Here is a 24,434-nt window from a genome sequence, read left to right as displayed (position 1 = left end):
TATGTGAAAGTGTAAAGTAATCAAATAATTGTATTTCAATATATATTGTATTGTAAATCTTTTAATTTATGTTTATGTATTATACTGTGTGTGCCTAAAAAATGAAACGTGTACCTCCTTTAGCCTTGTTTCTGTTTACATACATTAGTTTGGCCACAACATTAGGTACACATGCACCACCAGGTTCTGCTTATCAAGAGCTGCATATTTTTGTATCTTATAAAATCATCTGCAGCTTGATATTCTGGTTCTGTCCAGCTCTTCCAGCAAACCTTGTTTGCTAGCATTGCATTGGAAACACTTCAAACGCACACATCACAGAATTGAAAAGTTTTATTTGACACATTTATACAACATACAATGTGTGTCACGGAATGCAGAAATAATTTACAATGCCTAAGTGCACATCAGTGGCCACTGATCAGTTGAATAGTGTTGATGCAAGTGTTTATCAATGCACATTTAAAGATAAACATGTCATAAAGTGGTAGCTAATATACAAAGCCTTTAAATTTCTGGAGATCGGCTGTTAAAGCAACATCATCAATGACTTGTTTTCTTGTTTATTAGTTAATTTAAGATAGCATAAACGGAAATACACGTGGTTCTATATGTGTACACACACTATCAGTGAGGTGACTATATTTGTTTTCTCAACACTATCTCTGTCAATACACTGCTACACTGACTTCCTGTCGGTCATACAGTACGTCTAATAACACAGATCTTTGCCGCACTTCACTGCAGGTCTGCGTCAGGTGTTTTTGTGTACTTGTCGGCCATATTGCACTCCAGTTGTCACCTGAGTTAACTCACTATTGGTCACACAATGAAATAGAAGACAAGCGGTGCCACATTATTAAAGAGCACCAAGTGCGGCATCCATATTTACACAGTAGTGTGTGTGTGTGTGTGTGTGTGTGTGTGTTCAGGGGTCAATAGGCTCCACCTGAGGTTCAGTAGGCGGGGTGGCGATGTCTTCCACCAGCTCAGGGTCTGGTTCGGTCACGACAACCGCCACCTGCTGACGCACAAGATGCAAACACGTGGATTATAGTACCAATTCATGACAATGGTGTCTTATGTTTAATGTGTGTGAGTGTGCTTTACCTGGGACACCCTTGGCTCGGCAGCAACTGGAACGGCATGAACAGCTGGAGATGGAGATGGTGGGGGGCGAGTGTGGGGATAGCGAGGTCGCTCACTCGGAACCTGGACATTTTTTTTTTATAAATAGCAAAAATGTTGTATATGTTGAATACCACACAATAGGCTCACCTGGCTTCTTCGAGCTGCGAGCACAGTGAGTCCAAAGAGCATGGCGATGATGCAGATGAGCAGCTCCAGCACCAGGAAGACCACCAGCGTTCCCAGGATCCCGTCAATCAAGAGCTAGCCAGAGAGAGAGAGCAAACCAGCAGGACTACAGATTAGGAGTGTAAAACAGAGCTTGAAAATGAAAATGAATGCAAACTATGTTCCAACGCCTGTCCTCTAAAGTACGTTAAGAGCCGTCAATCACTTACTTCACACTTTTGCTCGATCAGCGCGGTGCATTTCCTGAAACAATGTTGCTGCAAAGACAAAACATCATGGAATCTTCTTTGTTGACAAAATGCAACTACTATGCTCTGCAGATACTGTCAGTCATGTGTTAGCATTTTAGCATATGAGCCACCGTCATTGGGCTTTTGGAATGTACATTCCTACTATATTCAAGTTGCTCTCTTACCACAGTATATGTTAGCATGTTAGCACGCCATCCGGCCTCATCAGCCCTGACTATAGGGCATGATGTAGAATCTTCATGGGTTTGTGTTAATACTTTCTTACTACAGTCCACGTTAACAAACCAACTGTGTGCATGTTAGCGTTCAACATATCATAAGGTTTTAGCACTTTAGCGTCTGATATTTCCCTGCATGAATATTGAGGCTGGAGCCTATCCCAGCTGACTCTGGGCGAGAAGTGGGGGTACCACCCTGATATGAATTAAAATTCTGTCTTGCAAACATTGTTTCAGTCGTGCACCAGAAAACTCGCCCATAACTTTTAGAATGCTAATAGCAAGCGACTGTCGCATGGTGCTTCAGGCTTTACACCAGGGGTCTCAAACACGCGGCCCGCGGGCCAAATGTGGCCCGCAGGACACTAGTTTGGGGCCCCCGCCTTGATATGAAAGTTTAATGTTAGTGCGGCCCACGCAAGTTTGATATGGATGCTGTATGGTATCATGTACCCAGAAAAAATTTAAATAACTGTTAATAGTTATCCTCCCTATCTGTGTGGAAGTGGTAAGTTTTTGACTATTTAAGTTGAAATGAAATAACTTGAAGGCTACCGTTTAGGTCGCTAGCTCTCTAGTTTGCGAGTTAGCATGTGTCTCAAGACCCTGCAGTTGCGCAATATGTTGTAAATAAAAAGAGTATAAATGTGACTATAGTCGTGTTTTGTCATGTCTACAGGGCTCTAATAATGCTTTGTTCATTTTAATCTGAAAATATAATTTGTCTACCCACCAACTATATGTGGTTTCTTAAGTTTTTATTATTTGCCGTTTTATTATTATTATATTTATTTATTACTGATTGATTTTCTTTATTCTTGATTTGTTTATTTATTTTTCAGCTTATTTTGTGCAGAAAAATTAACATATTTGAGAACAGTGGAATGTTTTATCAGAACCTTTTATTGTAGAAAATCGGAACCAAAGCACTGAAAAAGTTTGTATATTTTTCTGTTTTTAATAAATGTGTTTTGTTTTTTTTGAAAACCTGATGCGGCCCAGCCTTGCCCAGACCCTAGCTCCAGTGGCCCCCCAGGTAAATTGAGTTTGAGACCCCTGCTTTACACAGTATGTGTGTGGGTGCCATTACCACGGCGTGGAGCTCCAGTCGGCGGCAGTGCTCGCAGTGGTAGGAGTCCTGCCTGTATGGGAGGTGCTTGGACATCAGACCCAGGGCGGCGGTGGCGAAGGCGGCGCTGATGAGATGCAAAATGAGGGCACATTTCACCTGCCAACCAAAACAATCACTTACTTTCTTCTTGTAGTAGATGTTCTTCACATAATACTATGACTTTGTCCCCAGCCTAATTCCCCCCCCAAATTATTCCTATAATATTCAATGTTATAAAGTTATAACTATATTTTTATTTGTTTGTTTCCCAGAATATCATGTCTTAAATATGTATTTGTGTCATCTTTCTCCTGTCAAAATGACATGATTTTTCCACCTAATATTATTTTCTTGTTAGATTATTTCTTAATATTTTGACTTTATTCTCGTAAAATTACTGCTTTTTTCCAGTTCCCTTGTTAAATCTTGTCCAAAAATGTTCCCCTGGGCCACACATTGGACACCCCTTCTCTAGAGCAAAACCAATTATCAAAGAACATCTATATAACAGGAACGCTGCCTCTGATTCTCATTTTTTTCCCCCATCAAAAATCAATCAAATTCAGCATAAACACATGACGTCACACTCACCCAAAAAAGCGTGGGTCTCCTCCCACTGTGGATCAACACAGACCCTGACAAGGTCACCTGGTGATGAAGATATTGATCCATAAGTGCCATATTCATATTTGTTGATAATATTTCAAATGTCTGACCTGTATGACCACAACGAGAAAAAGGGCTATGTCTCCAGTGAAGTGGACCTCGTGGACTTGGAGCACAGAGGCACTGAGACACAGAATCAAAGCCGCAATAACGATCTGGATGGCCTAAAAACCGTTAAGGTAGTTAGTATAAACTGGTGTACTGCATAGACCACTATCATGCATCACACTTGGCTTCTTTAAATATTATTGTGACCTAAATGTGTCCCCCCTACCCCCAGGGTTTTTGGTTCCATCTTGAAATGGGACTGCAGCTGGCTGGGGGAGAGTGTCCCCATTGAAGGTGCCGGGTTTTTCGGGTCGCTCTGAGCCATCTTGACGCCGCAGCTGCTGTTCAGATAGCGTGGAGTACCTAGAAGGAACAATTGTGACAAGAGCTTTGAGTTTGTCAAAGTGCAGTTACATTTTGTTGCGCGGTGACGTCTGAGCCTCCACGCCCTCTATCTGGTACTTTCACTTTAATAAGGTGACTCAGCTGGAGGCCTCTTAAGGGTACACACACACACAAAACACACCGGACAAAACATTTATTTTTGCACATCTGAGCAACACAGGCCATAAATGTATTGTTTTATGCATGTCTGTCGTTTTTGCATCATTGCACCAAGACTGGCATCCTGTCCCGGGAACACTCCTTGCACAAAGTCTGCTTGCAGCTGCAGTATCACTTGGCTCAGGTCCAGATTTGACAACCCAGCATCACAACCCATCCATCCATCCATCCATCCCTACCCTGTACTAGTTAGTTTGCACATCTCTGTCTTTCAATGACGCTGTGACCTACACCTGGCTCTAGTCAAGTGAAACGCTCTTACCTCAGCTGAGTTCCTGCAGCTCCTCCTCTTTGTTTATTCCTCCTCTTGTGTTGACAGCTTGGTGCTCCGCAGCCTCCAACAGGACCTTCGTGTCTGTGTCTCTGTGTGTGTGTGTGTGTGTGTGTGTGAGAGAGAGAGAGGGAGAGATTCCACTGCAGCAAACGGGCTGCTGCTGCTGCGACTTTTTTGCAGACTTGCTGCAGGAGTGGTCCCGGACACCAGTGACGTCAGCACGCTGTGAGGCCGCAAGAAGCTCAATCAGCAAGTTCATAAACTTTTACATTTGTGTGCCTATACTGGCGAAGTGTAGCTAATGATATTATCAGAGGTTAATCCGCTATCTTGCTGCTAATATCTACATATTAAATTAACATCGCGATTATTTTTTTTATCTGTGTGCACCAAGTATATAGACACTATTTAGGTCTGATAGGGGCATCTGGCGGGAAATGATGATGACGTATTTAGAATGCGCATTCTGCACGTGAACGTTAGAAATCAGTCAATGCTAAAAGTTAGCATAGTTGCTAATGTACAGTAGCCTAGCTCCTAGTAGTGAAGTGCACCTACACTAGTTATGTCTTTTTGTCTTCTCTGCTGACCCGTCACGCTAAGACACTTTTGCTGTTTTGTAGTGACAGCTGTGTTCCCCCCTGTAGTCGAGCAGGATTCGATCCAGATGTGAAAATACAACATTCCACCACACGTCACATTCCAAACGAATACCGTTGGGAATTACCAGAACTTCTGGGAACTTTTGCGTTGCGTTGTTTTCCCACCTCATCATGTTATATCTTGTGTCACCTTTCCGGTATACAGTACTGCTTTTAAAAAAGGTACACAAACACGCCGTTTCAGGCTGGTGACTTTAATGAAGTGGAGTGGTCATTTCCAAACACAGTCCCCAAAACACCACAATGGAAATGTGTTGTAAGAACAAGGAATGCTTGTCCTAAAAAAAGGCAAGACAAAGGCATAAAATACATCCAAAAAAGAGTCCCCACCAGTAAACACTCAGCCCATTTGGTCCCGATTCACTTGAAACGCCATTTACATCCAGCCAAGTACAATATTCACCCTGTTTTACAACATTAAAACTGCTTAAAACGATCACCTGACATTCGCACAAGACTATGTGCACTTGAAATGGTGGAATAATCACATTATTGTAGGGTCCAAGAGTGGCAGTCACAGCAGCTCATGTAGCCAAGGCACGTGTGCAATGCTATCCCATAATAGCCAGACAGCTGATGGTAGAGAGTCAATGCTGCTGGAATCATCAGGGACATCATACTACCACTATTATAGTACCATCTTAATAGGACCAGAATGTGCAAACTACTGCCTTGTGTTATTTCATAAACTCAACCCAAAAAGTCATTTTTGCTTTTTGTGGCTGTAGGAAGCGTACCTGTAGCAGTCACATGGCGTACTTGCAGCAGTCACATGGCATCCAAACTAGCTTGTCTTCACTGGTAGAATCCAGTTAGGTGAAAAGACGCATGAAAAACATTCATTCTGCAGCCACTGGGCATCTTAGGAAAGGAATATTATAACCACACTGAAAGGAAAAAAACCCCTACAGCAATAAAGTCAGAAAATTACAATTATAACACGAGAATAAAGTAGAAATATTACGAGAATAAAAGTGTAATATTACAACAAAAACTTGTAATGATGACAAAAATCATACTCATTTCATTTAGATGTTATTCTCATTATGTATATTTTTCCCTGATAACTAGGACTCTATTCTTGTAAAATTATGACATTATTCAAATGTATTACAACTTTTTGCTGTTATTATTATTATTATTATGCCTATACCAGGGGTAGGGAACCTATGGCTCGGAGCCAGATGTGACATCTCTTAATATGATACAATTGATTAGAAATTTGTATTTTCTGACATTTTAAAGTAAACCATGGCAGGAATCATATTATATGGCTGTCATGGAAAGGTTCCCGACCCCTGAACTAGACTGGTCTACTATTTTTCTGATCAGTGTGGTCCTAAAATTCCTTTGTAGCAATGAACCCGTCACACTTAAATTACCACAGTCTTTCATCCGAACACATCCTGTACCGTTCCCCACCCTGAGGGCCGGCTTTGCAAAACTGTGTGTGTCCGTGGAGGGCGTCCCCTGCCGTGTGCCACCAGTCATGAATACTCAGATGGGCGTGTTGGGCAAGTGGCCGTTAGAGCCTGTGAGTGCTCCGTTACAGAGCACACCGCTAGCCTGTCCGCCGTGATGGATGTGTCCGTTGCGCTTGCTCTGACACGGGTTCCCCCGCAGGGCCTCGTGCTCCACGGGGGTCCTGCTGTCCGAGTCTCGGCAGGGCGTGCCTGGCGCCTGCGGGGCTGTGCGACTGCGCCATCGCTGCTTGGCGCCATACAGCAAAATGGTGAGAAGCAGGCTGAGGCAGAGCACCAAGAGGACGGACACCACCACCAGCTCCTTCAGGTAGCAGGGTGTCGATCCTGACCTCAGGGGCTCACCGTCTGGGAAGGCGGCCTCTTTGGGCGCCGTTTTCACCATCCACAGGGTGAAATTCCTGCCCCCCTGCCCTGCGGTGGTCCGAACGTCCCCGCTGGCTAACGTCGTATCAGCCTGCTTGGATTCTGTCCTTTTTGGCCTGGCTTGCCACCCCGTAGGCGAGGGGTGCGTCTGTGGCCGTCCCTGATTGGTGGGCGCCTGAGGCGGGGGGCTGCTCCTCTGTTTGACGTGGTATATGGCCATAGTCTGCTGGAAGCCGTTCTCCGTGGACAAGCAGAGGTAGTGGCCCAGTGTGGCCGGGGTGGCCACAAAGCTCAGGCTGCTGTCCCCCAGGTGCAGATATAGATCAGAGGACAGGCGGCTGTTTGGACGTTCCCAGGACTGGCGGGACAGGCGGGATGCGGCGGGACACTGCAGTCGCACCACCTCGTTTAGAGACACAGACACCAGCTCACCTGTGGGACAGGAGGCTGATATACAGATGACGGCTCAAGACCTTTAATCCACTTGCAGCAGCTACTCTGTATCAGACCTTTCTAGTACTGGCATCTTCTGTTGTGAAAACTGCAGTTTTTTTTTCCTACTAGACATGTGATGCTTACCTGCAGGCAAGTTGTTGGGTCCAAACTGGGTTCTGTGTGTTAATGCAACACTTTTGCAGGCCTTTTCCACGTTGCCGCTCACTACATCCTGGCCACTGGGGAGGGGACGGCATCAATGTCAGTCACACCAAAAGACAACTGAAGATAGAATGAAACCGTGATGACACTCACAGGTTAGCGTGGCCGCTGGAAACCTTCACACAGGCCCGGAGGGAGGGATCCCACCCGCAGAAGGGGTCTCGTGCCAGGACACATTGAGCACAGGTCCAGTAGAAAGAGCAGTTGGCAGTTGGGAGCCTGAGCACACCCTCTGATGTACCCACGTATATCACACCCTGTAAAGACATGCATGTGGTTATATTTCATATTGAATTAACGCTGACATCTTTCCTGGGGTGTACCTTCGGTACGGACAGCTTCAGGTTCTTGACAGGCTGCGGTTTCTCAAAAACCTGCACCTCCTCCACGATGTGGGCGCCGCTCTGCAGCAGCACCACTTTGTGAAGGTAGCCCGACTCTGAAACAGTAGAATTGATGTGGTTTTTTTCCATCCATTTCTATTTCATAACGGTGAAACGTGCCACAAGACAACACGCTGTCAGCACCCGTGAGGAGAAAGAGGACCGTGTAGGCCACGTTGTTGGCCGCCTGGACCCTCTGGACGCTCAGATGGCTGTAGATGTGCTCGGCGGACACTAGGGTCAAACTCCTTCCCACCGACCGCACGCTGTCGTCAGCCAGGAAGTTTTCTTTGACGAAACGCAGAGCGTTGTCTGACGCGTTGTGCAAGCCACACTGAAACACAAACAAGGTGGTTGATGACAGCTTCTTCCAAGATCACCTAATTTGACATATTTCTTTTTACACGTTTAAATAGTTTCGATGAGCGCTTTAATGTATTAACATGATGGTGGTTAACTTGTGTTTACATGTGTATGGTAACAGTTGGACTCTGGAACTGATTCATTTCTCATGCGGACCAGTGGCTTTGGAATATGAACAAATCAGAGCTCGACCTCAGCGACCCTTACCCCGCATGCACATTAAAGATAATCGCGACCATTTACCTCGCCCGGATTGGCGACCTTCTCCTGAACCCGCGTGCTCCACTGTAACGTGTCACGGTTAAGGACTTTGTAGTTGCCCGAGAAAGCCGACCTGATGTCCGACAAGCGGAAGGAGCACACCGCCGACTGCCCCGAGTTGACAGACCTGTGTGACGGAAACGAATGAAAAGACACATGACGCCATAACACAGAGATAAGACAGGATTTTTACGGAGAAGCCATGAGTGTGGCTGCTGATCCATCACATGTTCCATAGTATTACAGAGTAGTGACACAGGAGCAACTGAATTCAGCCTAGAAAATGGAGTGTGGTATTTAATTTTAAGTATTTAGTCACTTAAAAAAAAAAAGACTTTTTTTACCTTGTGTTTTCCAACTATTCAAACATTTGTTACACAAATACACGGAAATAATCAAAAAAATGACACTTCCCATGACCCTTACTGACCACTGAGAGGTGAAGATGCCATAAAACAGCATGTCGTCGACTGGGGCGCCCTCTATTGGCGCGAGGCTGTCGATGTCCTGGATGACGTTGTAGGGCAGCTCGTTGTCTGCCTGGCACAGCAGCTGAGCTTTGGCAAAGGTGGTCCAGCGCCTCTGAAGCGTCCGTTGGCCCCCGACGTCACTCTGAAGAAAGAGCGCAATGTTTATTATTGCAGCTGAAGAAATGCACGGCATTGTTACATTTTTTTGATAAAGAGTCGTTACTGTGCAGATCTGGGAAACGCGAGACACGATGAACTTGTCAATGAAGTCGTACTCTCTGCCCACTTCGCTGAAGAAGAAGTAGATTTTGCCCTCATCAGGAAGGAAGGTGGAACTGATGAAGGTAGGATCTACAGAAACGCATTGATGACACTTTAGTGTTATAACAAAGCGTATGCTGACGGCATATCCTTACCCTCCAGCCACCCCAAGGTGTCATCCAACTTGAGGTCCACACGTGCGCCCTCGCTGAGGTGGCGGGAGATTAACGGCCAGTTGCCCCTGTAGTCGGCCACCGTGCCCGTGTACAGCTCTCCATCTGGGACAGATCGCAGCACGTTAAAAGCAACAGTCGCAAAGCACAGCATCACCCAGCCTGCCCTTGACATACCCACGATGATAGCAGTGTTGCGTTGGTACGGGTCGTAGGGGCAGCGACCTCGTCCCTCGTCAGGCTTGAGGCTCACCGTTAACGTCTGAGAGTTCTAAAAGCGTGGCGCTAGATGTGAGCTAGGTCTCCGTCGCTGTGTAGATTGCCAACAAAAGACACAAACTTACAATGTAGATGCAACGCGGACTGAAGGCAAATGTTCCACAAGCGTAGATGTGGGTGGCGTTCAGGAACTGCAACACGCGGATGAAATTAGGACAGTCCGTCTGTAGAAAAGGCGAGCAAAAAAATCAAGTCATCTGTAATGTTAAATTGATGAGACATTACCACACATGATAAGAGTGACAAAAAGTTCTCCTCCCATCCAGTGTGGAAGTGGTAAGTACTATGAAAACTCAATTTATTAATATTGAATCAGACTTCTTGAAAATGCACAAATGGCCATCAGGTCTGGAAGCAATTAACCGTGATAAAGGAGGGACGCCATTTGTAATTCATTTTTGTTTGGCATTTTAATTGTGGAAATGTAATCATTATTACACATACTAGCAAGTATTTTATGCACAAGCTAATTTCTTATTAATGTATATTGATGAAATGAATGATTTTTCATCCTCAAAGGGAGCTACAATGTAGTATTTTATTATTTTATTCATCATTTTCATTGTGGGCGGCACGGTGGTCTAGTGGTTAGCGCGCAGACCTCACAGCTATGAGACCAGGGTTCAGTTCCACCCTCGACCATCTCTGTGTGGAGTTTGCATGTTCTCCCCGTGCATGTGTGGGTTTTCTCCGGGTACTCCGGTTTCCTCCCACATTCCAAAAACATGCTAGGTTAATTGGCCACTCCAAATTGTACATAGGTATGAATGTGAGTGTGAATGGTTGTTTGTCTATATGTGCCCTGTGATTGGCTGGCGACCAGTCCAGGGTGTACCCCGCCTCATGCCCGAAGACAGCTGGGATAGGCTCCAGCACCCCCGCGACCCTTGTGAGGAAAAACGGTAGAAAATGAATAAATGAATCATTTTCATTGTGACGCCAATTGCACAATAAGTGTGGGTATGAGTGTGGCGTGTTCTTTCGGCTTGCATATTTGCCACATTGAACTTTGGAGTTTGGTCAGCATTTTCAAACTGTGTGCAAACAAAGCTACTTGCCATTTTCTTGCCTTTCATAGAACACTGGTCCAGGTCTTTCTCTGAAGGGCTCCAGTCAAGCTAATAGAGGAGATAGAAGAAGAGCCCAGTGTGGAACTTGTATAGCATTGTGTATATTAACATTCTGTTAAATATACATTTTAACTACAGCCTGATAGCAAGTCACAAATCATGGGGGCACCTTCCACTCACCTTGTTCCTCAGAACGATGGCATCCTTGAGGCTAACGTCCAGCGCTAACACTGCATCCCTCCCTCCCACATAGAGCGTGTCTCCGTCGTCGCTCAGCAGCAGCGTGGTGGTGTTGCCCACGTCGGGGATGCTGAAGCAGGTGAGATGTCTCCCGGGGCTACCTGTCATCACACGCCGTTTCACACCGGGATTAGGGACTGTCACTCGCGGCAACAACAACACATGTGGATGTCGAAGATAAAACCGTAGAGTCTTTGTGATGATTGGGTGATTGGCGTCAGTGAGTAAAATCATGTATAAGATGTGATGCCATTGTTTACTATTTTGAAATCCAGATTAGCGATGTCAGGAAGTCTCCTCTCACCTATGGGGAAGGAGACCCTGGAGGTCAGGGGGGTCACACGGGAGATCAGAAAGCCCAGGAGAGCCACGATGAGTGGCAGCAAGTGATGGCGACAACTATCCATCGCAGCGGGAAGTTGACAGTGTCCACGGCGTTAAGGGGTCGTCATTAGGAGGGGTGGCGTCCCTCCCTGGAACCACATCCTCTGGCTTGCTGGGGCGACCATCACTGAAACGGCTGAAGGGGTGGCACAGTTAGAGGCAGACATTATATTGCATGAGTACTTTTCAATAAATAATAGTACTGCACAAATACCCACAACTCACTGAAATAGACACTGTAGATGTTGCACTATTCGACCACTATGGTGCTGGTGCAACAGTTGACTATTATTATTGTTTGCATGATTAAACAGCGATTTTGTGCAAAACTAATGTCAAAATTAACTGAACTGAACGTCTTTGGGCATATTTTTTGACTGCTTATAGACCTTTTTAGTGGTTTCGTGGCACATACATCACATGGATACACACATGTACCGTAGCGTCGCTAGCCACCACCATAGGCTAACAGTTAGCTTCCCTCCAAGCCGGTTAACAATATAATTGGCAGTGAGTAAAGTTGGGCTAAGCCGGTATTGCAACGATAAACTCAGCGAAACATACCACAGGAACCATAAAAGCAACCGATTCGCCCCATCATCTTGTAGCAGGTATAGTCTTTGTTTGTGCAACAAATTATAACAACGATAAGCAAGCGGGTTTTGATTGATAGTTAAAGTTAGCTTACATCTTTAGCGTCGCTAGCGTAGTCTTTCTCTTCGGTTTGTCCTCTCCCGACCACATAGGCGAACACAAACGAGGGGAAAACGCTGACCGCGGCGAGTGAGCGAAAGAGTGGGGTCTTTACTATGTCAACAAACAGCCTCCTCCCATCACCGGACTGGAGCTGGCATCCGCCTGCAGGTCAACAGCTAGCATAGCAGCCGGACAGCGGCAGGGACGGAGCTAGGTTTCGCACAACCCCATGGTTTGGTGCCCCCCCCCCAAAAAAAAATGATTTGGAAATGTATTCAACATAAATCCTGATAAATCATTACCATCCTGAACTAGTGAAAATTGATCTTATTTATTATAAACAAGGTGACTTGCCATGTAGATAGATAGATAGACTCCCTTTATTGTCATTGCACAAAAACACAGTAGTGAAATTGCCAACGAAATGTCGTTGCCTGGCTCCCATATAATAACAGACACAAAAGAAGATAAGTAATAATAAATAATAATAATAATAATAATGTGGAGAATAAATAGATAGAATAGACACCAAATATGAACAACATAATGTAAAGTGCAGTGTGAACAGTAAATTGCTCAAATAATTTAAATAATTTAAATAAATAATAATAATGTAAGTAAAGGTAGAGGGGCTTATTTGGCATTCAGCAGTCTGATGGCCAGGGGGAAGTAGCTGTCTCTGAACCTGGTCGTCCTACAGCGGATGCTGCAGAGCCTTCTCCCCGATGCCAGGCGAGAGAACAGTCCATGCTGGGGGTGTGTGGGGTCAGAGCAGATCCGATGGGCTCTAGATACACACCGGCTGTTTGCTATGTCCTTAATGGGGGGGAGCTGGGTCCCGATGATCTTCTCCGCTGTCCTCACCACTCTCTGCAGTAACGTCCAGTCCGAGGCCTTGCAGCTCACAGACCAGACGGAGATGCAGTTGGTCAGCAGGCTCTCGATGGTCCCTCTGTAGAAGGTGGTAAGGATAGGCGGGGAGAGGGAGGCTCTTCTCATCCGTCGCAGGAAGTGCAGTCGCTGCTGTGCCTTCTTCGCCAGAGCGGAGGTGTGGAGTGACCAGCCGAGGTTGTCCGTGATATGCACCCCCAAGTACTTGGTTGTGTTCACAACTTCTACGGCTGTGTCGTTGATGCTGAGTGGAGTGTGGCTGGGTCTGGATCTCCTGAAGTCGACGATGATCTCCTTTGTTTTGTCAACATTCAGGATCAGGTTGTTCGCCTTGCACCAATCCACAAGGTGTCGCACTTCCTCCCTGTAAGCCAGTTCGTTGTTGTCCTGAGTGAGGCCCACAACTGTTGTGTCGTCCGCGTACTTCAGGATATGGTTGCTGCTGTACTTGGGGCGACAGTCATGGGTCATTAGGGTAAACAACAGGGGGCTCAGAACACATCCCTGGGGTGAGCCGGTGTTCAGGGAGATGACACTGGATGTGTTGTTGCCCACTCTGACATACTGGGTTCTATCTGTGAGGAAGTCAAGCAGCCAGTTGCACAGGGAGGTCTTGTGGCCCAGTGGCTCCAACTTGCGTACCAGGTCCTGGGGGATGATTGTGTTGAATGCTGAGCTGAAGTCTAGGAACAGCATCCGTACATGGGTGTTTTTCTTCTCCAGGTGCTCCAGGCTCAGGTGGAGAGCAGTGGAGATGGCGTCTTCAGTGGAGCGGTTTGGCTGGTACGCGAATTGGAAAGGGTTGAGTGATGGGGGGAGTATGGAGGTGATATGGTCCTTAACCACCCTCTCGAAACATTTCATAATGGTCGATGTGAGTGCAACGGGCCGAAAGTCGTTCAGACATGTAATAGATGGTTTCTTGGGCACTGGAATTATTGTGGCGGTCTTGAAACACGGGGGGACTACAGCTTGGGCCAGTGAGATGTTGAAGATGTCTGTGAGCACGTGGGCCAGCTGGTCTGCACATTCCTTGATCACCCGTCCTGGAATGGCGTCTGGGCCTGCAGCTTTCCGCACGTTGACCTTCCTCAGGACTCTCCACACAGCAGCAGTATCAAACTTGACTGCCTGTTCATCAGGGTGGGGGGTAGCCTTCCTCGCAGGGTTATTGTTCAGAGCCTCAAACCTTCCGAAGAAGTTATTTAGCTCATTGAGGAAGCTGATGTCATTCTGGCAGGGTGCAGGTCTGGCTTTGTAGTCAGTGACAGTCTGGATGCCCTGCCACAGTTGTCTGGTGTTGCCGGGGTCCTGGAAGAAGCTTTGGATCTTCCGGCTGTGGGCACGCTTTGCCACTCTGATGGCACGGTTCAGATTTGCCCTTGCTGATCTGAGTGCCTTCACATCACCAGATTTAAACGCAGCATTGCGTTCCCTTAGTCTTTCACGCACCTCCCGAGTCATCCAAGGTTTCTGGTTGGCCCGTGTGATGGTCGTCTTGGTGACTGTAACCTCCTCCATGCACCACTGTATGTAGCCTGTTACAGATGCAGCATACTCCCCCACATTGGTGTGTTGGTTGTATGTTGCAGCTTCTCTGAACATGTCCCATTCGGTGCATTCAAAACAGTCTTGTAGTGCAGACATAGCTCCCTCTGGCCACACCCTCACCTTCTTCACAGCAGGCTTTCCCCTGGTGAGCAGGGTGTATATGCACTAACGCTAGTACTAAAGCCACATTATGATGGAAGACGGTGTCCAAAAACACACAACAACCCCCAAAACAACAACTCCAACTACACAGAACAAAAGCAAAGTTGGATGACAAAAGGTGCATTTGTTAGCATGAAGACGTTAGCATAAAGACGGACACCCCTCAGGGCCGTTTTTCTCTCATGCGGCTGTGTTGTGTTGCATTTGCAACATTTTTCTTTGGGTGATTACAGCATTTTTTAATTTGCAGCATTTGTTTTTGAATGGCTTTGGCTCATTTCTAAAGCCATTGTTTTCTCACTGATTCCGATTTAAAAATGCTGATTATTTGGACTGATTAGTACAATAATCTGCTAGTTTTTAGGTCATCGGTGTGCTTGAACGCTCATAAAGTATCATTCATTCAACTCTGCAAGCCGTCTTACTTGAAGCACTCTTGCTTGAACTATTGTATATTGTTTTTGGCCTCTGAGATATCACCTCGCAGACACAACATACTTTTTCAGGGTTGAATAGAAAGCTTTCAGTGAGTACAGACTGTTCAATCTCTTAAGGTTTATTTAATGTCTACAAGTCGTTAATCCCCATCTGGATTTAAATATGGCAGACACTTAACATGCACTTTTAAACACCCAGGGATTGGATGGAAAAATACCTTTTTTTAGATGTTCCCCATCTTGCAGAGGTTCCTGATGTTTGACTCCACAAGGTCAACCTATCAGGAACGTAGTATTGACAAGCCTGGTGGAGATGGTTCCATCTTCATACGAGCACATTTATCTTCCTAGGCTGGGCCATGGACGGTGTGCGCAATTCAGTGTTGAAAGTAGACTTGTAGCGAATTAAGAGAGGGAAAGGAGAGAGCGTAAGATGGCTAATGAGAAGAAAAGCAGATTGGGAGAGGATTAGCTCATGGTGACCTGAAAACAGCCACGCGGGGGTAAGAAGCTGGACACTTCTCGCAGCGTCAAATGTGAAGCTGCAAGAAGAAGCATTTTGCAACATCCCTGTTGTGAAGGTGTATTTTATTTATTTATTTCTGTTCTGCATAACGGGACAAAGTGATTAAATAGGTAACAGAGGCGGGATGCTACCTGTGTGTAAGGATAAGATGCACCTTAGCCAATCACAGAGCAGCATATCACAGGCTCCTCCCATACTTTCCTGGTATTTCAGTGCAACATGTCATGATTTTTGTATGTAAAAAAGTGATTATGGTTTGCATAGGGCCCCTGCACAAGTGACACGGCTTATCAAGACAAGTTGCTCCGTTTGTAAAGTAGGATTACAAAAAAAAACCACACAGTTGGGACAATATCCTGCTTGGCTGGGCCTGATGCAGATATACATATATGCTGCTGGTTCAAATACTGCATGGCAGTCGCATCAAAGTAGACAGACACGTTCCTGACACCTCCCTTCTAATTGTAACACTATTTACTTTGCTGTGCCCTCGTAGCGCCAAATGAACCTCCTTCCTAACCTTTGCATTCCAGCACTCTTCCTGTTTCCTCACCCTCTTGTTTTCAGGAGGGGGGGGGCACTGTGCAATTGTACTACACCTGCCTGCACAATACAAGAGCTTGCAGTACCTTCAGAATGATAAGTGACAAAAATATTGTTTACTTAATGTCCTGAGGGATGTACTTCTGTCATTGCATCTCGTAATGCAACCTCTGTATGCTTTTAGTTCTATCATTGTCACACGGAATGATCAAACAACGACAGAGATACATTTAGGTATTGCTATTTTCTTTATATGCTTCATACATGATTTTCCAATAGTGTCAGGTTACAGGGAATTACAAAATATAAATACAAAGCAACTGCAGAATGACTGAAGGGACACATTTGAGATGTTTCACAGGCGTTTGAACGAGATGAGAAGTGGTAGAACACTGCCACTTGTAATTTACCCTGAGGTCCATTTACTCCAGAATTATTTCTAAACTGGTTTAATGTCCTCCAACTGCCAATAAAATGCATTTATAAAATAAAAAAAAAAGTAGACACAACACCCTGACTATACATGACAAGCAAAGTGAAGATACATTTGGGAGGGAAAGGTAGATGAGTTAATGATTAGAGCCCCGTGGCCTTTTGTACCCATTGCATTTGAAATACACCATAGATGCATAGTGGGAATGACCTGATATATTTATTGGCTTTATATACTTTATACCTTTTGTTAGGAGTACCAGCAAAGTGAGGGAGGCTCTGCTGGTGAAAGATTACGAATTAAAAAAAAAAAACACTAAAAATGGATTGGTTTGGTCAGAGAGACTGCATTGGAACGTTTATTTTGTGTGATGGAAATGTTAAAACCTGCCAGAGAGACAGAAATGATAGTGTATAAAAATGGAGGAATGCCTTGCACGTGGGCGGACTAGACGTTGACATCTATTGTTTTTCCGACCGACCGGGGATGATGTTGTTTTGTGCCGAGGAGGGGGCCTTCACAGGAGGATGCAGCTACAGGAGGAGCCCTTGTTGCCGCCGAGGAGGCCGTGCTGCGTGGTGGCTAAATTCTGGATGAGGTTCCAGAAGTGAGAGAAGGAGATGCCCTCGCCGTCGCCCACTCCCATCTTCCGCAAGATCTCGCTCAGTCCTTGTTCTGACATGAAGGCCTGCAAGAACACGGGGAAGCCAAGTAAGCTGATTTCCTTTCCCACCATGACTCACAGTTTCATACCGTTGTCACGACATAGAAATGTCATGTGATCTGAGTGATGGGGGAAGTTAAATATGCAGGGGAACCTCGGAAATTAGCATGTTTCCATGGTATATGTATAGGCGGTATTCACTAGAGGGCGCCGCAAAATTATTTGTGAATAGCAGCTTCGTAAAACAACCGATCAGCACAAAAACAAGGCTTGCTGGGAAGCCCCCACGCACACTTCCGCTACAGCACGCTACTATGTTATTTCACGATGAAAATGTTACGGGGGGGTGTCTCACCCAGGGCGCCATTGATGCTACAACCGCCATGGCCTACAACACAATAGTACAGTAGGTCAAACGGTGCGCTGAGCAAACACAGAAACGGCGAATACGCCCGTCTCACGTTCCCTATCACCCGAGGTGATATCACCCCCCCAACCCCCCACCCTTTGTCCAAGAAAGCAAATACGTATATCTTCTGCTGCTGATAGAGGCGCCGACAAGTCCTTGCAAGCATGTATAATCAAGAGTTTGGAAGTTCTTCATCATCCGCTGCAACAGTTAACTATAGGAATTCCAAGCATGTGCTGTATTTGTCAAGGGGCGCTGACCCTAACTGACACAAAGCATCAAAACATAGCACGCAATTAGTTTTAGTTGTTTTGCATGAGATGAGAAGAGAGGCAGTTAGGTGGTATCAATCATGGCGTGCTCTCTCGTTTATACACAGGCCATGTGTGTATTTGGGTGCGGTATCAGTATGGATTCGATTTGCACCGGAGACATCAATGAGATGTGATGTGTCTGCCATAAACACACACACATTGTCTGTCAGCTCGTCGGCATGTATGTGTGTGTGTGTGTGTGTGTGTGCATGAGGCCTCCTTCTGACTGTCTTTTGTGTGAATCATGCGGCCACACCCAAGCGACTAACACACAGCGCTCACACACACACATAAGAGGCAATGGAGTGGCAATGCTTAGCCAAGAACACCCTTACCTTGCCCAGGGTAGGCAGCTGAGAGGACAAAAGACCTTTGAATTCGTCCACTTTTAGCGTACCACTGTTGTCGGACGACGCCGAGTGGAAGTTGCTGACAAGCGTGTTGATGGCACCTTCCAAGTCTGAGTACTACACAGGAAACAGAAGCAAAAGCAGACACATTTTATCGGTTTTTCTATCTTTATGTGTTACAATGTATTGTTATGATATGTTTTGGTTATCAGCTCTGGAAAAAGCACCACGGAGTGCAATTATTAGCCCACGTTTGAGTACAGTAGGGTAGTAGTCCACCCAGTGTTTACCACCAAGGCTTTTCAGTGAAGACCACAGGGACCACTGCCCACTTTGCAACCAGCGGAACAGGTTGTCCTTTCACCTTACAAATCATCCGGCTGGTGAAACATGGCCGCCGCTATGTATCATCCCACGGTGTCTCACATTGAGACCAGAAATCATTTATCTGTGCAGATGATGACCTACAGCCCAATTTACTAAGCAGGAAATAGACCGAGCCGTCAAGGTTAGCGTGATAACGGTGTACATTTGCATTGCATTTTATGCAAGTTTCGGTGTGTGTTCTGTCGAAACGTGACCATTTGGAATTAGACACACAGTAAGAACATTCCAATAAGCATCCGGTGAGACAAGCAAGGCTTGCTCGATGTAAAGCGTTACATTAACCGGCACTCAACGCAAACAAACATGCAGTGTACTAGCACGAGCTACAGCGATTCCGTACATGCAGGCCAGCAACTTTGTCAGGGGGGAGAAAAAAAAAAACACCACACCCTTATTCTTTTAAGAATGACTGAAGCAGCACAAGCCACTGCAAGCCCTTCACCTCTGCAGACGATTGGAGCTCACCACAGCTTTTTACTTCAATATCATAAACTAAAGCATGTGACACCATCGAAGTTAAGGTGCTTTACCAATAAATTCGGTATGGTATGTCGTGTTACAGTGGTCATTGGAAATTAAAATGTTTTTATCCAGTTTATTATTGATTCTTCTTCTGTATTTCTTATTTTTTCCTGTAAAATGACTTGACTTAGTGTAATATTTGGATTTTCGTCTTTTAAAAATACATAATTGTTGTTATTGTCTAACATTTCAGCACAGGAAAAGAGGCCCCCTGGATTTCAGACTGAAATTCCCTATACAATGTGTCATTTAATGCTCATCATTTACACACAGGGTTCAAATTCTTGGGTGTAATTATCGTGCTGGCGGTCACAGAGGAGTAGAACATGTGGTAGAACAAGAGAGAGGCTCTAAAATAAACATTGGAGGTCAGGCGGCGCTCTACCTGCCTTCTCACCTGTAAACCCGACACTAAACAGCACCTGTGATGTCATTTCGACTGCATCGTTTGGCATTAAAAAAGGAACAATCATGTCATGTTATTGTGGAGGAAATGGGTTCATGGTGAGCTGTCTTAGGAAAAACTTCTTCATAGGGAGGGGCCCCCGCGGCTGCAGCGTCGCCATCCACAAGTTTGTGGCCTACTTTTTCATGCAGCATGTCCAACAGAACAGGAATGGCATTTGAAAGTAGCAAAGCAAGTTTCAACTCCATGTTGGAAGTTTTTCCACTCAGCAGAGATGGAGTTCACTGTTTTGAAAAAAAAAAAAAAACACCCACAGCATGCATGCTTCCTTTCACCATTTATGCAGCAAAGGAAGATGTTCATAAGTACGTTTACATAAGTGGTAAGTTGAGTGTTAGACGGTCGGCGTCTTACCTTAGCCATGTCGACTGTTGGTTCGAATGAGGCAACTTTTACTGGTCCTGCGTGTCTCTCTCTCTCTCTCTCTCTCTCTCCACTCCTCTCTCTGTGGTGTGTGTATGTGTGTGTTGCAGTGTGTCTTTCTGTCAGCAGCTGGCAGCCGTCCTAGATCCTCCTTCCCCTCCCTCCCTCTGCCAAGACAAGAAGAGGAAAAACCAGGAAGACAGAGCTGCAAACGGCTTCACATGTGACATCATGCAACTGTGTATGTGTTGGTGCACATCTGTAATTGTGATTGAGTTGATGGATTTGTGTTGGAAAGCAGCGTCACGTCACAAGAAGACAATTCCTCCCTTTCCAGTTCTGGAAAGTTTTAGTGCAACTGTGTGTGTGGGGGGGGGGGGGGGGCCTTTGGCAACATGATGTACTTTATGAGCTGCTCTAACAGCCACTGCACTCTTCAGTTCAGTTCGGTTGCAGATTGGATTTAGCAAGAGTTTGGCTCGATAGATATGGCCTTGCAAAGAGGAGTTTTGAAATAATAAAAAAAAGGAAAAAAGGAGGGGGGAAGCGGGAGGAGGAGTTACAGAAGGAAACAGGCGCAACCACATTCCTTCTATCTGGTTTTATGACTGTAGGCCGTCAGTAGGGCGTGTGTGTGTGTGTGTGTGTGTGTGAGTGAGGGGGCGCTCCAGTTTTGGCTCAAATTAACCACAGGAATTTATTCTAAGAGAAAACATTTAGCAGCAGATGTTCAGCATTTACTCAAAGATGATGTCCTCTAGGGTCGAGGGTGTGTCACCAAATATGATGATCCAAGTAAGGGGGGCGGGGGGATGGGTGGGCTAATACAAAACAAGCATCTATCCACCCACGCCAAATAATGGGAAAAGTTCTGTCACCACACCCGATAAAAGGATGTCACAGTGAATTGTTTTAGTATTGCACAGAGGAGCTGCTGCCAAAAATGTTATTCCATAGGATTCTATCGGATTAATGGGGGTGTGGTTCAGTTACAGTAACAGTTCACACTATTAACACTGACTTATACTAAGCTTAAGGCTTTCGGCCTTAAAATGATTTGGCAGTTGCAGTTAAATAATACCAAACTGACTATCTTCAAGAAACATCATTTAAGAATAGTTCTATGTCTTTTTGGTAGGTTTTTAGTGCAGCACACGGCCCCCCAGGGGGGACTGTTTGTGGCCCGCGGCTTGCTTTTTTTATTAGCCCACAGCACATTGTGGAAATAAAATGAATGCTTAGGTCATGCATACAAAATGTAACTGCATTGTTTAATGACTCGGTTAAAAAAAGAGGTGTGCTTGTTCAGGTCTATTATTTTATCACTACTTTTCATAGAAGTAATGTTAGAATATTGTGTCATCTTGTGAACCCAATATTGTGTATCCGAAAAGCAACGAGGTACCTGTGTTTGTGTGGACTTGGTGTTGGGTTCTACGATAGAACGTTTGGCAGGAGTCAGTTGGCAAACTCGTTGCTGAGCTGCAGGTGAAAGCCCTCCAGGTGTTCTTTCAGTTTCTCCCTCACATCCTCACTCAGTTCCACCAGAGAAGAGTCGACAACCGTATGATGCTGGCTGTCACATGGGTCCTCACGAGGGCTTCCTGCTCCTGCCAGACCTTCGACGTTCTCCAAGTCTTGTTTAAGATCCGCGTGTGACCCCAGGTTGGCTTGGCTGGACACCTCGTCCGCAAGATTGTTTATCTTGAGATAGTTCTGGGAGTGGTCTTCAGTAGGGAAGGGGACCAATATGAACTGAGTGTCGGCTTCGCTGTGCACCCACAACAGCGACTCACTGGATGCTTCAAGGTCCTGTCCGTAAAAACCTGGCAGAGGTTCTGCACTTTGGACCACATGTGGAAAGACTTGGACATGAGGGTTTGTGCCGTTTTGTTCTTCTGCAACGCCCTCCAAAGGTCGTTCCAGCTTATGTGTCATTTCAGCTGTTTTGTGTTTGGTCTTTATCACGTCTTTGTCACTTTTCGACATTCTTTGCCCTCCACCTTGCACCTGCCCCCTCCCGCAGTAAACACACTTCTCTGCAGACCAGCTGCTTGAGTCCGCTGGTCCTCCTTTGGCTGGCTTGGTCTCCCAGCCCCGCAATGCAAGCAACGCCTGCTTCTGCTGTTTATCCCGCAGCCTCAGCAAGGCGTTCCTCAGTCGGTTCTCCCGCCGCCTGGCTGCGTGAAGCTGCCGCAGGGTTTTCTCCAAGTAGTCCACTGCCTGGTCGTAACGCCTTCTCCACAGCAGGGGGCAGAGCTGAGCGTAGCTGTGCTCCTTGGGCAGGTAGAAGCCGGGTCGAGGGGGCAAGCGCCGCATGTAGCGAGAAGGCGAGACAGAGCGAGATGGCGGCGAGGAAGCTTGCTCTTGCTGCTGCGCCACCTCTGGTGTGTCTTGTGAAGATTCTGCTATCTCCTCATTGGTCCCCTCAGCCTCCACTGACCTTGGAATGGTGCTTTCATCTGCAGCTTGACACTTGTCACTTGATTTCACGTCGGAACTCTTTCTACACAGTAAACACACACCAAATATTATAGGTTATAGTCATTGGGGGGGCGGTTATCGCTTATGTTTACCTTTCTTCTTGTTTCAGGATCTTCCCCAGCCATTTGTATTTGGTGGCAGAGGAATCAAACACAGTGGGAAATGCATCCTCTCTTAGTCTTCTGATCCCACTACATGCACAAACAATAAACACGTGTCTGCTAACAGTAAAATGCAATTATTTTTAGATTTGGGTTATGATTGGTGGCAACATACCTGCAACTGGCCAGCTCAAAGCTCTCCGGGGTGAAATGTTTGGAGCAAAAGTAGACAAAATTGGTCTGAGGATCCCAGGAATCAGCACGGTGGGAGTTGCTGATCCAAATGTTCCGCCGCGACGTCTCTTTTGGTAATCTGGACATAATTTGAAAGTATTTATAACAAATAATGACTTAAATTGTCTGTATTCGCCTTAGTTTTGTATAAAATTGGGAACACAGTGGGGGGTGCATGCTGTTCAGGGGTAGAACCATGGGGTGTCCTGATTTTTTCCGCATGATTGTAAGTTACAGTATGATAATAAATGATGCACAATGCTCACTTGTGAAATGTGACACCGGCATTACGAGTCTCACGGTTGTCACGAGATTTGCAGCCCCCAGCAGAACAGTGTCTGGGCATCTGAAAGAGATAAAGATATGAAAGATAAGTGTGTTTATAAGCACTGATGTCTCTCGTTGCCTGGACAATGCAGTGCAACTCTCCATCAAATCTACATACAACAACAGTAACAATATCAACAAAACATTAAAATGATTCCCTGCTATTAAATACAACCGACTGAACAAGAGTCAATAGTGCAAAATAACTAAACAAAAGCAAAAACTGCTATTGGCTCTCTTTCAATCCCCCAAATCCCTGCAAAACATAAAAAACTGGTGAATATCAATGTGCTAGTATCACTATCAGTTGTATCGACACTATCGATGTATGTATCGATCCACTGCTACTGTCCAATTCCGCCGACGTCATACGGTCGTCGCTGAATGCTACATGTTAACACCATCTCGATCTTATGTAAAATCCAAACATCAGCAAATAGGCTTAAGTTTGTTATGACGTGCCACCTCCAACTTATCTCGTAGCTCGCCGAGTTAACTTCCTGAGGCTAACTGTAGCTAGCACTCGACATGTTAGACCGGAACTAGCCAACATGCTAACAAAACAGCTACGATAAATATAACTTGAGTGTCAGACTTTTCACGTCCTGTCCCAATAAAACAGGAGCGGTCGTACTGTTCTGGTGGATTATTGTTCAAAATATATCACCCTGCGCCGAAGAGTTGACCTCAGGAAGATGGCTGCTAGTTCTTCCTTGCACCTTCTTCCTGTTTGACGTTTTTTTTGCGTACGAAACTTTATTGAAACAGACGAGTAAAGTTACACAGTGCTGCATTTGAACGACTTTATAAACTACGTAAAAAAAGAGTTAATACGCCGAGTCGATTACATTATCTAATGTTTAATTTAATCGACGGATTCTTCAGAGTAGTGGTATTTAGGTGTACTTTAAAACTATGGAGATGCGTCTAGCATGCATTTAGCTATGCATTTAGCTAAAATGTTAAAATGAGCAAAAATGTTAGGAAGGCCTTTCACTGTTTGGTGGTGCAGCTGAACATTAATTGTAAGGTTATGATGATAATAATGTCATTTTTTGTAGTGATGTTACCATTA

The 24,434-nt window shown here is 45.5% G+C and overlaps 4 protein-coding genes across 10 annotated transcripts; all 4 read right to left on the bottom strand.

Moving 5' to 3' along the window:
* Positions 1–331: 331 nt before the first annotated feature.
* On the bottom strand, positions 332–4,582 carry LOC131101637 (uncharacterized). 3 transcript variants are annotated; one of them, XM_058046951.2, is made up of 9 exons: positions 4,438–4,582; positions 3,838–3,974; positions 3,614–3,727; positions 3,489–3,545; positions 2,877–3,014; positions 1,527–1,574; positions 1,279–1,392; positions 1,111–1,212; positions 332–1,024 (listed from the first exon to the last, which is right to left on the bottom strand). In XM_058046951.2, exons 2-9 carry the CDS (start codon positions 3,934–3,936, stop codon positions 929–931), a joined length of 768 nt encoding a protein of 255 aa, XP_057902934.2. In that variant the 5' UTR covers positions 3,937–3,974; positions 4,438–4,582; the 3' UTR covers positions 332–928. The 3 variants fall into 3 exon arrangements, with proteins under 3 accessions (XP_057902934.2, XP_057902935.2, XP_057902936.2); XM_058046952.2 differs by having other exon boundaries at positions 332–1,021; XM_058046953.2 differs by lacking the exon at positions 1,527–1,574.
* Positions 4,583–5,289: 707 nt separating this feature from the next.
* sema4ab (sema domain, immunoglobulin domain (Ig), transmembrane domain (TM) and short cytoplasmic domain, (semaphorin) 4Ab) lies at positions 5,290–15,652 on the bottom strand. Of its 3 annotated transcripts, none has more exons than XM_058047643.2 (15): positions 15,455–15,652; positions 11,420–11,635; positions 11,056–11,216; positions 10,864–10,923; positions 9,871–9,969; positions 9,704–9,797; positions 9,509–9,631; positions 9,316–9,443; positions 9,053–9,234; positions 8,605–8,749; positions 8,143–8,332; positions 7,939–8,054; positions 7,709–7,872; positions 7,538–7,632; positions 5,290–7,405 (listed from the first exon to the last, which is right to left on the bottom strand). In XM_058047643.2, exons 2-15 carry the CDS (start codon positions 11,520–11,522, stop codon positions 6,609–6,611), a joined length of 2,457 nt encoding a protein of 818 aa, XP_057903626.2. In that variant the 5' UTR covers positions 11,523–11,635; positions 15,455–15,652; the 3' UTR covers positions 5,290–6,608. The 3 variants fall into 3 exon arrangements, with proteins under 3 accessions (XP_057903626.2, XP_057903625.2, XP_057903627.2); XM_058047642.2 differs by lacking the exon at positions 15,455–15,652 and adding an exon at positions 12,188–12,360; XM_058047644.2 differs by lacking the exon at positions 15,455–15,652 and adding an exon at positions 12,188–12,360 and having other exon boundaries at positions 5,290–7,390.
* An 882-nt stretch (positions 15,653–16,534) lies between these two features.
* On the bottom strand, positions 16,535–20,345 carry s100v2 (S100 calcium binding protein V2). Its single transcript, XM_058047537.2, has 3 exons — positions 20,205–20,345; positions 18,461–18,592; positions 16,535–17,426 (listed from the first exon to the last, which is right to left on the bottom strand). Exons 1-3 carry the CDS (start codon positions 20,211–20,213, stop codon positions 17,256–17,258), a joined length of 312 nt encoding a protein of 103 aa, XP_057903520.1. The 5' UTR covers positions 20,214–20,345; the 3' UTR covers positions 16,535–17,255.
* thap7 (THAP domain containing 7) lies at positions 20,235–24,096 on the bottom strand. Of its 3 annotated transcripts, XR_013627713.1 has the most exons (6): positions 24,027–24,096; positions 23,299–23,378; positions 22,974–23,111; positions 22,790–22,888; positions 21,619–22,719; positions 20,235–20,380 (listed from the first exon to the last, which is right to left on the bottom strand). XR_013627713.1 is itself a non-coding variant. In XM_058047535.2 (5 exons), exons 2-5 carry the CDS (start codon positions 23,376–23,378, stop codon positions 21,672–21,674), a joined length of 1,365 nt encoding a protein of 454 aa, XP_057903518.2. In that variant the 5' UTR covers positions 24,027–24,096; the 3' UTR covers positions 20,590–21,671. The 3 variants fall into 3 exon arrangements, 2 of the variants coding, with proteins under 2 accessions (XP_057903518.2, XP_078648213.1); XM_058047535.2 differs by lacking the exon at positions 20,235–20,380 and having other exon boundaries at positions 20,590–22,719; XM_078792087.1 differs by lacking the exons at positions 20,235–20,380; positions 24,027–24,096 and adding an exon at positions 23,786–24,001 and having other exon boundaries at positions 20,590–22,719; positions 23,299–23,456.
* Between the last annotated feature and the right edge of the window lie 338 nt (positions 24,097–24,434).

Source organism: Doryrhamphus excisus, linkage group LG7, assembly GCF_037039965.1.
Source record: "Doryrhamphus excisus strain RoL-2023G ecotype Guam linkage group LG7, RoL_Dexc_Guam_v1.1, whole genome shotgun sequence".
Taxonomy (NCBI): Eukaryota; Metazoa; Chordata; class Actinopteri; order Syngnathiformes; family Syngnathidae; genus Doryrhamphus; species Doryrhamphus excisus.
The sequence above is the reverse complement of the archived record's forward strand: the minus strand, read 5'-3'. Positions and strand labels throughout refer to the sequence as shown.